The sequence below is a fragment of the Mytilus edulis genome, chromosome 14, assembly GCF_963676685.1.
Source record: "Mytilus edulis chromosome 14, xbMytEdul2.2, whole genome shotgun sequence".
Lineage (NCBI taxonomy): Eukaryota > Metazoa > Mollusca > Bivalvia > Mytilida > Mytilidae > Mytilus > Mytilus edulis.
The window spans coordinates 45437465-45452513 of NC_092357.1; the positions used below are offsets into that span (position 1 = coordinate 45437465).

Consider the following 15049-nt stretch of genomic DNA (forward strand, 5'->3'; position numbering starts at 1 on the left):
ATCATAATTTGTAACGTTTAAGTGACGGCTTTTTAAAAAAAAAAACAAAAAAAAAACAATTGGCAATCATAATGGTGTCCAGCTTTGCTCTTCTTCTTGCCGATTTTTTTTTTATTAAAAAAGATTAAAAATAAATTAACATATATTTGACTTCACATTCTACTTTATGTATGATGTTCTATTATTGGATAAATCAATGTTCGGAGAATATGTTTAACGCTTTTATTAATTCTAATTTGATATAAATGATATTACAGATTTAAATAATGTTCCCTCATATCTTAACTTTCATCTCGAAATGGACAACAACGGGGGTCAGTGAAGAACAAACAATTACGACAGATAGGTCGAATTGAGTGTCAAAATTGTTAACCCCTTAACATTTCTATGTATAAAGAAGAAGCATTTCGTTACTCTTGCATATAAGATATTGGTTTCCTAATTCAAACAATATCCGAGTGTTGTGTTATCCTATCAAGAGCATAGGATGCTGCTAACAGAACATGATAAAAAGACTATCCAATAAACTCATCTTTATTTACTAGAACTTACATTGTGTACGCAAAGCGCGTTGCATCTACATAGTCGTTGCTAAAGTAAAACTTTTAACCGGTATCAAGTATTATTTATCCCATTGAACAATTTCGAATTCATTGACTATTATGTAATACATTTGTAACAATTAGGCAGAACCCCAGTCTGCTACTCGAAGGTAAATAAGGCAAAACGAGAATTGTTTATTCAAAATAAAGTTAGTCCTTGGTTAATAGTACATGTACTGTTTTTCTTTAAAAAATGCAAAGTATACATATGATTATTCAAACACAGTCTTATCAACAATAAAAACACTTTACCACAGCAGTTATCTTAAATCAATTTAAATTTTAAATTTCTGAGATGTTAATAAGCATTTATAAAGGTGCAATGTACTGTTTTAAAAAATATACAAAATACAGAGCTATAATTATTGATTTCTTATCTAAGCATGTTTTTTTTCTTCTATATATCCTCAAATATCTGCCGTTTTAACTGTCACACAATGGCGCTATGTCTTGATCTTTAAAGCCCGTAACGGTTTACCCCGTGACGGCTTCCCCTTTGTTCTCTGAATCAGTTGAGGTGCAATCAGTTTCCATAGTAACTATTAAGATAAACAAGAAGACAATTTTGCAAAACAACACAGAAAAGTATCACTATGGCCGATACATAAATGTATATAAAAATTTTCGTTGTTGACTAAGTCCCTTTTTAAGGGACGAGAAGGACTTCGAAAACTACGTTTACCACATTGCAGTTGTACGCACAATATTGCAGGAAAAAAAACGTATCGTTTACATTATAACAATGTATTGTCATGTATTGTGTAATCTGCATTCGATTGTGTTCTTATTCTATGTATTATATAGATTACTATTGCTGTATCTGACCAATATGTATTCACAACAAAAGTCAATTTTGGACAACTATAGCTTCCTATGATTTTTGTTTTGCATATTTTTAGAAACATAAATCGACTAGATACATTTTGTAAGTCTCTGTTATGTAATATAACATTGTATAAGTTTATGGAAATAATGAACACAAACATATTTTCATGAACACGCGTTTCTTATAACGTATTATAACAATTATAAACACCTTATGCGTATTACTGCCATTATTTGCTTTTCATAGATACTCGAGGCCAAATCATTTTAAAATCTAAATCCTTGTACATGTACATACACGTAGAACATATCCAACATTCTGGTAAGTTGGTACTTATATCTTTCAACAAACTGAAGCTTGAAAGAATTGTGTGTGATATCAGAGTCAAAATTACGTATCCCCGTCATATCATTATTCATGGTATTCTCTATTCGCTTTGTATAATTCGAATTGTACTTTGTTGGTGTAAATTTCCCGTGAACACTTTTACTCATATATTTTGACGGAATATAACATCATTCAAGGCCTTCGTACCTTTTTCGCACTGATTTTGTTCCTATTGTTTACAATTTTGTCGTCTACAAATTACACAGGAACACAACAATATACCAGCTCCAGCTAATTCTGCTGAGAACCCTTGTGATATTCCCTCTTTCATGGACTCTGAAAATATGATAAAAAATATCAAACCACAAAAATACTAAAATTCGAGGACAATTCATAGCGAAAAGTCCCTAATCAACTTGCAAAATCAAAACTTTAACACATCAAACGAATTAATGACATCTCAATTAGTAAAGCAATATATTTTTATAAGTGTCTGTAAATCTAGTATCATGTTATTGAATTCTCACAATTCGTTTACTGTGGTGGTCCTAGCAATTTATATATATATACAAAACATGAATGAAATACCCGCAAACGGAAATTAGTTTACTTTTCAATAGAACTATTGCATTGATTGATTGGATAATGTTTGTTACCGTTCACTTGCGTTGTCAGAATCCAAATGATATCACGAAACTTACTTGAGCAACTGAGTTCATAGGTGGGACATGTGCAGCAGTAGCTTCCTGTTACTCGTTTCCTGCGGCGACAATTGATACACATATAGATTCCTATTCCGGTGAATATACATATCCCAACAATGCCACCGGATATTCCTCCAATCATTTCATCTAAATAAGGTGTAACATATAGATATAAAATGCATCTGAACAATCAATAACAGTGAAATAACTCAAAACCATCAGCACTCGTACTTGTGCGAATGCAATAAAACATGACAGGGAAACTTTCTTTCAGTGTGAGCTGTTAAACGAAATTATTAAATTCAATGAAGTTATAAGTAGGCAAACTAAAGGGAATGTTCTGTTTTTAATTTGTAGTTAATGTATTATGCAATTGACACATTCTAAATATTCAAAGTGTGCTTAACTTGTCTATGGTATTCTGATATTTATAGTGTCAAATGTTTTATCTTTATTTTCTTCATATTTTCAATTGTTTATGTTGTGTTGTGTTGCCTTAAAGGCAAAGCATACCGAAATACTTGTTTTGCATTGTCCATTTTAATTGAAATAATTTCATTTTATAAACATGTGTGCACCTAAACTTGATTGTATCTACGTTTTTATAATGTCTTGTATTATTGGGTAACAGAAAAGTAATAGTAGTAGTTGTAGCAGTAGTTTTAAAAGTAGTAGGAATAGTAGTAGTAGTACCCGAGGGTATCAACAGTCGAGTAGACAACACCTCGGTGTTGACATGAATACTAATAATGTGGTCATTTTGATAAATTTCCTGTGTACACAACTTTGATTTTTTCGAAACAACTTAGGATTTTCTTATCCCAGGCATAGATAACCTTAAGTTAGCCATAATTGACACATTTTTTTTGGAATTTTGAATACTCAATGTTCTTCATCTTTGTACTTGTTTGGCTTTATAATCATTTTGATATGAACGTCACTGGCGTACTAAATTATAATCCTGGTATCTTTGATAACTGTTCTACAGTCATAGTGTAAACAGACATTTAAAACATAAATCACTCAAGCGATTTTGAAATGTATATTGATGTCATGTATGTATATGGTTTGCTGTATCAGCGATGTTTAGTCTTAATATAGGTTAGATAACCAAATTTCCAGCAATACAATAACTTACAAATGAAATCCCATTTTGTTTCAATTTGAAACTTTAAAGTGTCATTTACATTGTCTGGAACCATTTTGTTTGATTTTCGCAGCTCAAATGAAACAGGAGTACTATCATATTAACACCGTGAGAACATTCTGTTTGTATGATATGAGCAGTCAACTCCTGATATCTTAAAAATAAAAATAAAAGACAGAGTATGCATTGAGTGCAAACACCAGTAATTAAGAAATGCTACAATTTCTATAATGATAAGGTCACAAATCGCATATTCAGTTTATGTCATATACATGTTCAGTAGGTTGTTATGAAAGTGTAATTGTTATTTGCAACGTTTTTGTGTATTTTTCATGAACAATTAGCATGTTCAGACGTGTTATTTATTTCAAAACGAGTACTATTTCAGTGAAAATAAAGGTCCCGTTAAACTGTTAAACATAAAAAGAAGCTAACATTAAAAACAACATGAGAAAAAAAAAAGAAAAAAAAAGTCCAGCGGCAGGAGGCCTTCATAGTTGGCTGACAATGGAAAAGTTTTTTTAAATTTATAGAGTTATTCAATTAAATTTTCATAAAGGATTTTAGAGGATTTAAAAATTAAATTATTAAATTAAAGACCAACAGTAACATCATAAACACTAGAATCACTTAGATTAAAAAGAAGTTGGTGTAATCAAGGACGTTTTGTAGATAAAACTAATATCACGGAAATGATTTTGGAAAATGGGATATCTGGTGATTTAAAGACAAAGAGCAAGAATGTAAGTGTACATGAAAAATGACAAGTACGCCATTCTAATGCACTATCTTAAAGATTCAAAATGTATCATCTTATTTTAAAAATGATGATACTTATAGTCTTTTTTTTTAAAGTGAAGCCCCTCCTCATATTAAGTGACATATTTTGGATATATTAAAGATGATAAGAGGAGGTATTTAGATTAAATAGATTTAGTATCGCCTTTTGTTATTGTGCTATAGGCTTCTTAGTAGTAAAATTGAGAAAGGAAATGGTGAATATGTCAAAGCGACAACCACCCGACCACAGAGCAAACAACAGCCGAAGGCAACCAATGGGTCTTCAATGTAGCGAGAATTCCCGCACCCGTAGGTGTCCTTCAGCTGGCCCCTAAAATATGCATAATAGTACAGTGATAATGGACGTCATACTAAACTCCGAATTATACACAAGAAACTAAAATTTAAAATCATACAAGACTAACAAAGGCCAGAGGCTCCTGACTTGGGACAGGCGCAAAATTGCGGCGGGGTTAAACATGTTTATGAGATCTCAACCCTCCCCCTATACCTCTAGCCAATGTAGAAAAGTAAAACAATAACAATACGCACATTAAAATTCAGTTCAAGAGAAGTCCGAGTCTGATGTCAAAAGATGTAACAAAAGAAAATAAATAAAATGACAATAATACATAAATAACAAAAGACTACTAGCAGTTAACTGACATGCCAGCTCCAGACCTCAATTAAACTGATTGAAAGATTATGTCTTCATCATATGAATATCAGGTACAATCCCGCCCGTTAGGGGTTTAGTATCATACTATCATAAAATATATGAGAAGAACATAACCCGTGTCATGCCAACAACTGTTTTTTTAGAAATAAATGTGTTTAGTTCCGATGCAAAGACCCTATCAGTTAATCAATGTTAAAGCCAAAATATGCAATCTTTAATGACCTGACAACAGTATCGTAACTATATCCCCTTTTAATAAGTCTATTTAAAGGTTTTGTTAGTTTCTGAGGAGAATACTGACATTTTTGTGCTTTATAAAGAATATTTCCATAAAATTTTGGATGTGAAATACCTGAACGTATAAGATGTCTGCATGTTGAGTTATATTTACGAATTATTTCCTTATACCGGTGATAAAATTTAGTAAATGTTTTGACCAGTTTGTGATATCGAAAACCCTGGTGTAATAATTTTTCAGTAATACATAAATTTCTCTCGCTAAAATCTAATACATTGTTACATACACGAGCGAATCGTACAAGTTGAGATATATAAACACCATAAGATGGTGACAAGGGAACGTCACCATCTAAAAATGGATAATTAACAATAGGAAATGAAAAAATCATCTCTTTTATCATAAATTTTTGTATTAAGCTTCCCGTTTATGATATAGATATCAAGATCGAGGAAAGGGCAGTGGTCATTGTTATCATTAGCTTTATTTAAAGTAAGTTCTACAGGATAAATTTATTTAGTATACATACTGAAGTCGTCATTATTTAGAGCCAATATATCATCCAAATATCTAAAAGTATTGTTAAATTTTTGTATCAAATGTTGTTTTGATGGGTCTTTGCTAATTTTAGTCATAAATTGTAACTCATAACAATACAAAAACAGGTCCGCAATAAGTGGTGCACAGTTAGTCCCCATTGGAATTCCAATAACTTGACGATATACGGAATCTCCAAAGCGAACAAAAATGTTATCAAGTAAAAATTCAAGTGCATAAATAGTATCAAAGCATGTCCAATTGACATAGTTCTTTTGTTTATTGCTACTAAAAAATGATCTAAAAGAGTTTGAACATATGTACTCGCATTCCGACTTTTTAAATGCCCAGTTAATTAGGGATGTGAATTTTTTCTTAATAAGAATATGAGGCAAAGTGGTATATAGGGTAGAAAAATCAAAACTTTGAACAGATTCAAAATCACCAATATATGCATGCAATTTATCAAGTACTTCCAACGAGTTTTTGACACTCCAAAAGTAATTAATTCCACTATTTTCAAAGGCCTTATTTGAACAATTTATTATCAGGTTTTTTATTGTACCAAGTGTACTAGTAAGTAAAACAGACAATTTAGTAGTTGAACAATGGCTGGAAGATGAAATAAATCTATATTTGTAAGGTTTTTTGTGCAGCTTCGGAAGCCAGTACATAGTTGGGACTTTCATTGTGTTTGGTTCTGCTTGTAAAGAAGTAGCTAAAAGTTTATGTTTGTTACAGATGTCGTTTTCTGAAAATGAAGTCAGTTGGAATGTTGGTGAATTCGTGATTTCCTTTTGCAGAACCTCTATATAAAATTTACGTCAAACAATAATGATATTATTAGCAGCTTTATCAGCCGGGACAAAAACAAATTCCTTGGCTAGTTCTGTTAGTTTATTTTTGATACGCGAAATAGGGTTTTTATAGTTTTTGTTGAGGGTAAAATGTTCTTTAAAATGTTGTATTCGAATATCAACTATCTTCATTACTGAATTAAAAAAAGAGTCCAAAGATTTTTTGTCAGCTTTTTCCCGTTTTACCCATTTCAAACAGTAGGCGCGGAGTGAGTCGTTGATGATATTACGACACTCATTCCAGTTAACAGTTGACGGGGGACGATATTTAGGTCCTTTACTGAGGAATGATTTTAACTCTCGGTCGCGAACGATGTTAAGGTCTCCTGTTATAACATGGGAAATTGGTCCATAGGTGTATTCTGAATTACTGCAATTACACGACATAGGTGTATTTTCAGTGATATTTACATCTTTACACAATTGGCTATAATTAAACACATATTTTCGGGTAGATTTCTTGTAAATATAACAAATGAGAGGGAGTTCAGTATTATCAAAATATCCAGGAATTTGGTCTTTAACAGAATGGTCGTTAAAAATACCGGCAATATTTACAAAATCAAAACCTTTATTGACATACTTTATTTTAATAAAATGTTTTTTATGATCTTCAGGGCGATCAATTTTTGGAAACAGTTTAGAATAACAATATGCCATTATAATTTGGACAATTTCATACTTAGGACTGTAATATGAAATTGTGTTGCAATCCTCTAAAATTTTATTTAATTTATTTATAGGTAAAGAACAAAGCTTGGTTAACAGATAATGTCTGCCGTTGTTTTTTGAAATGGAAATTAGGTCCGAAATATTTGTATGGTTGGTCCGAAATTTTCTTTGATTGCGATTTTTTCTGCGTCCATGAGAACGATTTTTACGAACAGTTTTAGAAACTATATCCAAAATGTTAACAGAATCGGTTCTTGATATATTGCCAATTCCCATGATATTATCATTAAGACCGAGAGGGTAGACTGTCTGTAATTTTTTAATCCAATTTAATTCATTTATTTTTCGTGATCGTACAAACTTGGAATGAGATTCACCAGGCTGCTTATTTACTACTTCTAAAGGTTGAACTGTTAAATATTTAATAGGATGACTGTGCTTCTTAAGATGTTGATAAATGATACTTTTGAATTTATTGGGTCTTTTAAAACGATACAGGTGTTCTTGCGTGCGTTTAGATAAATATCGCCCAGTTTCACCTACGTACTGAATACCGCATCCCGGTTTGTTTCATGTGAGTAAATAAATAATACTGTTTGTTTTTCAAGTAATATCAGTTTCAAAATTTAGAGAAAATGTGCGACCATTAAATGTGGACCTTACTGTATTGTTGGTGGAAAGACGGGGACACGTAAGTCATTTTTTGGCATGACACTTATCGATAGAAGGGTAACCACGATTTTTATTGTTAAAAACGTTAGCTATTGTAGTATTTTTAGATAAGCGATTCTGAAGATTGAGACGTGTAGATACCCTTTGAACGAGTTTAGTATTTAATATGTTTCCATTTCTAAGCTTCATATTTGTTTTTTGGTATGTAGATTTATTACAAAGGAGCAAAGACTGGCGTCCAGAATATGAACCATCACACAGTAGATTAAATTGTGTAAAAATGATAAAACTGTTCGGCTCAAGACGTCAAATGCTTATAGTCATAAGTTACCCGACAAATTTAACAAAAGATAGGGTATATCAAGGTAGCGACTGACGTCTGACTAAATAGATGAATGGGGCTGAATATTAAAATACTACTTTTTGATAGATATTCCTAAAGTAATGAACATAGAGAAGCTCTCGCTCGGACACACACTCCATAATCTAGTATAATATAAGAGCATAAACCTTAAGCACGGGGAGGCACTCTACTGTCTCCACACGGCACTAAAGACAAACTCTGTAAAAAATAAAATTGAGAAAGGAAATGGTGAATATGTCAAAGCGACAACCACCCGACCACAGAGCAAACAACAGCCGAAGGCAACCAATGGGTCTTCAATGTAGCGAGAATTCCCGCACCCGTAGGTGTCCTTCAGCTGGCCCCTAAAATATGCATAATAGTACAGTGATAATGGACGTCATACTAAACTCCGAATTATACACAAATACACAAATTACATAGTGTCCATCCATTTTCTTATGTGCTTTTTTTCTAAATGTCATTTTGTTTTTCTTTGTTGACATAGTTGTCTGTTTTATAGTGATTAATGTTATAACACTATGTAGGTTCTGTTCCACGATTTGAGTTGTTTTATTAAGCCCTAATTTTGTCAGTTTATTTTCGATAACTACGTTTGAATACGCAAGTTTCGGGTTCCTGTCTGAGTTATCGTTACTGAATGAAATCTCCGGTCTGAGGTTGCGTTCCGTGTATTTCTGTACCGGAAGGTGGGATTACTAAGGACGCCTGCGGGAAAATGGTGGTTTATCATTGTTGTGTTCCAAACTGCACTGCATCAACTAGAAAGTATAAGTATCCTTGGATGCAAGGTGTGACATTTATTTCTCTGCCGAATAAGATAAGGAATGCAAAGGAAAGGCGAGACTGGTTGAGATTGATTAGGCGGCCGAATGATTGGACTCCAACGAAATACACACGTATTTGTTCACTGCACTTAGATGAAAACAACAACAACACTCTACCAACATTGTTTCCTTACAACAATTTCAAGAAGCCGTTGAGTGAAAGGTAATTAACAGATTCCACGGTTCTTGTGTCCTTTCCAACCCCCCCCCCCCCCCGCAAAAAAAAGCAAAGTATCGATCTAACTTGTACAGGTTTATGATGAGTATGATGATGAACCAAAGGAACAGGTTTCTATCAATGGGAAGGTCGACTCTCTATTATAATCGAATCATGGAAAGTCGAACTTCCCATTAATAAACAAGTGCCTGTGCTTACAACAGTTGAACAGGAAAGAAAGGGGATGGTGCAAAAACATTCTTAAAAAAAATATACTACAATGTTGAGTAACCACAAAAAATGTTTTTTTTCAAAGATTGCTTACTAACAATGGTGCAAGGTTTGTAGATTTTCTTTAGTTTCAATACTATACATGTAGTTAAGACTTGAGATGGTGTATGGTTTGATGTCATATAAATAAACCTGCCCAGCACCTCTTGATACAATGTATCTTTCTTGATTTCCTTCTGTATGGTCTGGGGAATAGGGGATGGGTGTGTAACAAAGCATATTTACTAGGACATGTAGGAGAAGTGCTGCCCAAATTGTTTGCAAATCTGGACTTTGCCATTTTCAGCATTATTTTTTGGTGGGCGGGGGCTTTTTCAGAATCATACTTTAATTTTGCATAAAAAATCCTATTTTTTAATATCCGTTGTTTATTATTATTATGCAAAAACTCTAAGATCTGTCAGAATGCAAAAAATGGCATTTAATTTTGTAAAATAATCTATTACCTTTTAAGATGAAGAATTGGTAAACAGCTACATGTTTAAAGCTTGGATTTAAGAGGAGTAGGATGTATTTTTCCCCCATATACTTTAATACAATGTATGACTAAGTCATTATTTATTAAAGCTGCAATATATGAGAGATCTTGGTATTGTTACAGATTATGTATATTTATATCAGTTTTTAGAAAATTTAATCTCAGTGCCCATTCCCTAGCAATTGAAAGGGGGGCGTTATACCAACATTGAAACAAATCAAAACATTTACTTATCCTGTAAAACAGTAATAAACAAGAAATTGAGGATGAATACCAGTTCTTCTCAATCTATCCTTTCTATACATCTTTGATGGATACTTATATACAAAACATTATACCTAATCTTTATTTCAATTTTATTAAATTTCATTCAGCTATAACACTGAGGCATATGACCACAATTTTAGATAGCAGTTTGTCAGTCATTATAAAAATCACCTGAAAGTATATTAATGATTGTTTTTTAATTGAGAACAAATGTTTTATTTATATTTTTTTAATATGTACATGTACATGTATCCTTTTTTTTTTCATCATGAACATTAATAATGTGTTAACTGTCGATACAATAAATACTTTGTATATCATTTATATTTACAAAATATATGTTTTTCTTTTTATTATATAATGATATATTTAATTCATTATTACAGAAAAACTAGCAATTCAACACAAGTTGGAACAGACAATAACCTTGAATCTCCAATGCATGCATGTAACTCTGATCATCATCATGGATCCATCCCTGAGAGCCAAGTTATCTTTTCGGCTATACCTTATATTTGTGGAGAAGTTGAGGTCATTAGCACAGAAAAGTTTGTTACAACTGAATATTTGCCAGGTAAGAACAAACAAGTTTTGTAATGTTTATTTCTGTCTTATTATGAGTAAAAGGATAAATATATTTGGTATTTGCGTACATTTATACCTTGCAAGGTCCTCATGCCCGTCAGACTGTTTTTTAGTCGACTGCTATCTCATTTCATGGATCAATGACGGCAAAAAGCCAAGGTTGGCAAAAAAGTGGTCAATACTAGTATTGACCATGCCAGTGGTAAATAGCGATAAATACCGGGAAATACTGGCATTTACTGGCAAATACTAGTCGATTGAAATTTTGAGTGGTCATTACTATAAAAAACACTCTCTACCTGGTCAATTACATATAAAATGGAATTTAAAAAGTGTTTAAATAACTGTTTATGCTTTCATTTCTATTTATCATGATTATTTTGTAAATTCTTTTAATAAACAGTGATCCACATTGAATAATTAGTACGAAGTATTATAATGAAAAGATAAAAAAATATAAGCATTTATAGCTTTTTAAATATTGATGCATAAATGGCATCCTGACTTTCTATCTGACAGGTTTAAATGTGTCAATATTTGTGTTTCTATGCCTTTATATAGTTCATTTACTTATATATGAACTCTGAATCTACAGAAAAGAAGATTATCTCAAACAATATGTGCAAAATGAATTGTATGAATGACCCTTGTCTAACGCCCTGTTTGGATGAAGTAAAAAGTGGGGAGCTTGGTACATAAAATTTGCAGTCCATAATAAAGACCTCACTAAATTTGTATCAAAAGCACTTTACAATGTCTATTGTACCTGTTCCATTTCACATAATATCTTTCTTTTCTTCTGTAGGATAGCAAGTGGGTTAAATATAAGCCTGTTGAGAAAAAATTGCATGCAAGTTTTTCCCTAAAAAGGCAAAAATCTTTGTATCAGACCATACTGTTTGTAAGAAACGTTAATTGCAAGAGTCTTTTTGTGCTCAAATTTGTTGTATCATGTCACATGAGTATAGAAATGATAAAAAAGACACAACTTTTTATTTCTTATAGCCTCAATATGCATTTTTTAATGTAAATATGTGGTACGGCCTAAATAGACCCTAATTTTTTTCCATTCTTACTTGGCCTAAGACCCTTTTATACTAATATGATAGGTTATTTGTAACTTTTCTTTCCATTTAAAGTATTTTCAATATATATGTAAGGATTATTTATAACCAAAAAGCTTCACAAATTTAAAATTGCTGGAAAATATTACATCTTCATGTAAGGCCCCCTCATTGAAAAACCTCAATTTTTAGGTTCAGGCTCATATAAATTTGACTTTTAAATAATTATGCCAAGTCTGATAAATCAAATGAGTACTCAATTGCTTTTAGTACATGATAAGTTATATATTAAGGCATTTTAAAAGTATTTTTTTGCAATGTTTTAATTTTAAAAGCCCCAAATGTTGATAGTTGAAATTTTTCAATTTTAACGTCAAAATTTTACACGCAAATATGAGTATAGAACTTAACTTATTGTCTTTAATATACATCCTATTGTCATGAAACTTTGTAAGCAGTGTTATAATTTATTAAGCTATGGTCAAAAGATTTCAATACGCCCTAAACATAAAATTGTCCATATTTTGAGTTAGAGCTGATGAAGTTTTCTATAATTTTGATATAATTTGTCCCAAAAGTAGTACAACACACTGTAAAAGTTTCTTTGAGAAAGCGCAGGTTGGATTTGTTTTATTTTCATTTATGTTCTAAAAGAAATGCACTACAAAATAATTGTGGTCTCGGACCTATTGACCACTTGGGGAGTATTGTCCAGGGCGGTAAATACCGGTAAATTTCTTGGCTTCTATGAATGGGGATGGTTTAATGTAATCAATTTTTTTCTGAGAGAAAAGGTTGAAATTTAAATATTAATTGTTTGAAGAATTTTTTCCCCTGCTTATTTTCACAACACATAAATGCATCTTCATATCATTTACCAGCTAGGGCATACATGTCACATGAACACATGTACATTCACCATTTATCTCAAATGTCATACAATAACTCAAACTTGAGTTATATAATTTTATTAAATTTTAAAATGCTCAAAACACTTGGTGCTGCTGTTTATTTAATCTTAATTTTATTTTCAGGTCAAAGATATGTATCAAAATTAAACCATCCCACACTTAAGGCAACTAAAGAGCATGACTATAGTTATCACAGAGATGATAAAGTGCTTTTAGATTCGTCTACTCAAACAGAAATTACAGCTAATGATATCAGGCTACTGGAACAGGAAAATGACAGACTCAAGCATACCCTGGAAGATAAAGAGAGCTTGTCCAGAGAAATTTTTGTTAAACATGTTACCAAAGATGACAAACATGTGAAGTTTTACACCGGTGTTCAAAATTTCGCTATTTTAATGGGTATTTTCCAGCTTCTTATTACCAAATGTTCCAAATTAAAGTATTGGTCTGGCAAGGGAAGTGTTAATGACAAAAACTACCAACTTGGAAATACATTAAAGCCTGGACCACAAAGGAAATTGACAGATTTTCAGGAATTTATACTTACGTTAGTACGTCTTCGTCTTGGTCTAATAGATTATCACTTAGCTGATATTTTTTGAATCTCAAAGACCCGTGTTTCACAGATATTTACAACATGGATAACATTTATGTCAGGTTTATTTGGAAAACTAATAAAATGGCCATCGAAGCAACAAGTAAGAAAACATATGCCCCATTCCTTCAAAATGTTATACCCGAAAACAAGATGTATAATTGACTGTACAGAATTTTTTTTTCAACATCCAAGATCTTCTACAGCACAGGCCTCAACATACAGCACTTATAAATAAAAAAATACTGGGAAATGTCTTTTAGGGATCTCACCTCTGGAACCTTCACTTTTGTTTCAGATGTTTATGGCGGCAATGTATCCGATCGTTTTATTACTGAAAAGTCTGGTTTTATGGATTATATTGAAGAGGGAGATGACATTATGGCAGATAGAGGCTTCACAATAAGAGATTTATTAACAGAAAAAAAGCAACATTAAATATGCCACCATTTACCCGCAAGTGTGTGTGGGGAAAAAAGAAAAGACTTAATGTGAATGAAATTAAACAAACTCACTCTATAGCTAAGTTGAGAATTCATGTTGAAAGAGCCATTCAAAGACTAAAGCTATTTAAACTTATAGGAAATACTATAGCATGGTCTCTGAAACCATTGACTAATCAAATGGTCAAAGTTTCAGCATTTTTATGCAATTTAATGCCAAAATTAGTTAGGCGGTAAAATGTCCATAGAGATCTAGAAAAGGCACAGTTACAGATATTACCTGAAAAAGTAAATTTACACATTAATCTAGTTTTAAAACTCATACTTTAAAAAAAAATGCCATGAATGCAGGCCTGCTACTGTTGAAATTTGAAATAACTTTCTTAAAGTGTCTGATATATATACATTTATATCAATGAAATTTAGTCTTGGACAAAGAGTTGTCTCATTTGACAATCATAGCATATCATTTTTTTAATAGGTTGAAAACAGTATCATAGTATGCTTAACTGAAAAATTAAACTTTTAAAATTTGCACCAACGTAATGTCTTGCTTTTAGTGTTAATCAATGTACCAATTTTGTGTTTATTGCAGAAATACTGAATCTTTGACCTTTATTACCTCTGATTTTGTTAAGAAAAATGAATATGATGTCTTTTCAATATATGACCATTAGCATGATTAGATTGGAATTTTTGTTACAATTAACTGCTTTTAGTTAAATGCAATTATAGTTTATGATATCAGGCTACTGGAACCGAGACCATGCTATAGTATTTCCTGCTGATTTCATTAAAATTCTGTAACATTTGCATTATTTCATGTTTTTGATTTATGACCTTTGAATGTCTTGCAGAATTCTTCTTACTTGTTATTAGATCTGAACATTTTCATGCATAATGATTATATTATTAGAAGTTCAAAATATTCAAGTTAAAGGTTTAAATATATATATCAGTTGGTATTTTTTTCATGATATGTAACAGCATTACCGCATTACCAGTGTTGAATGCTAGTCTAAT

The 15049-nt window shown here is 31.7% G+C and overlaps 2 protein-coding genes across 2 annotated transcripts in view; one reads left to right on the forward strand and one right to left on the reverse strand.

The window, feature by feature from the left end:
- Nucleotides 1-207: 207 nt before the first annotated feature.
- LOC139502893 (uncharacterized) overlaps nucleotides 208-15049 on the reverse strand; it is a 60798-nt gene continuing 45956 nt past the window's right edge. The window contains exon 8 of the mRNA XM_071292560.1: nucleotides 208-1141. Coding sequence (XP_071148661.1) covers nucleotides 1077-1141 — 65 coding nt within the window. The 3' untranslated portion in view covers nucleotides 208-1076. The remainder of the gene's footprint in view (nucleotides 1142-15049) is intronic.
- Nucleotides 9124-13845, forward strand: LOC139503272 (uncharacterized). The gene is made up of 3 exons (XM_071293033.1): nucleotides 9124-9395; nucleotides 10812-10999; nucleotides 13109-13845. The coding sequence occupies exons 1-3, from the start codon at nucleotides 9124-9126 to the stop codon at nucleotides 13588-13590; spliced, it is 942 nt and encodes a 313-aa protein (XP_071149134.1). The 3' UTR covers nucleotides 13591-13845.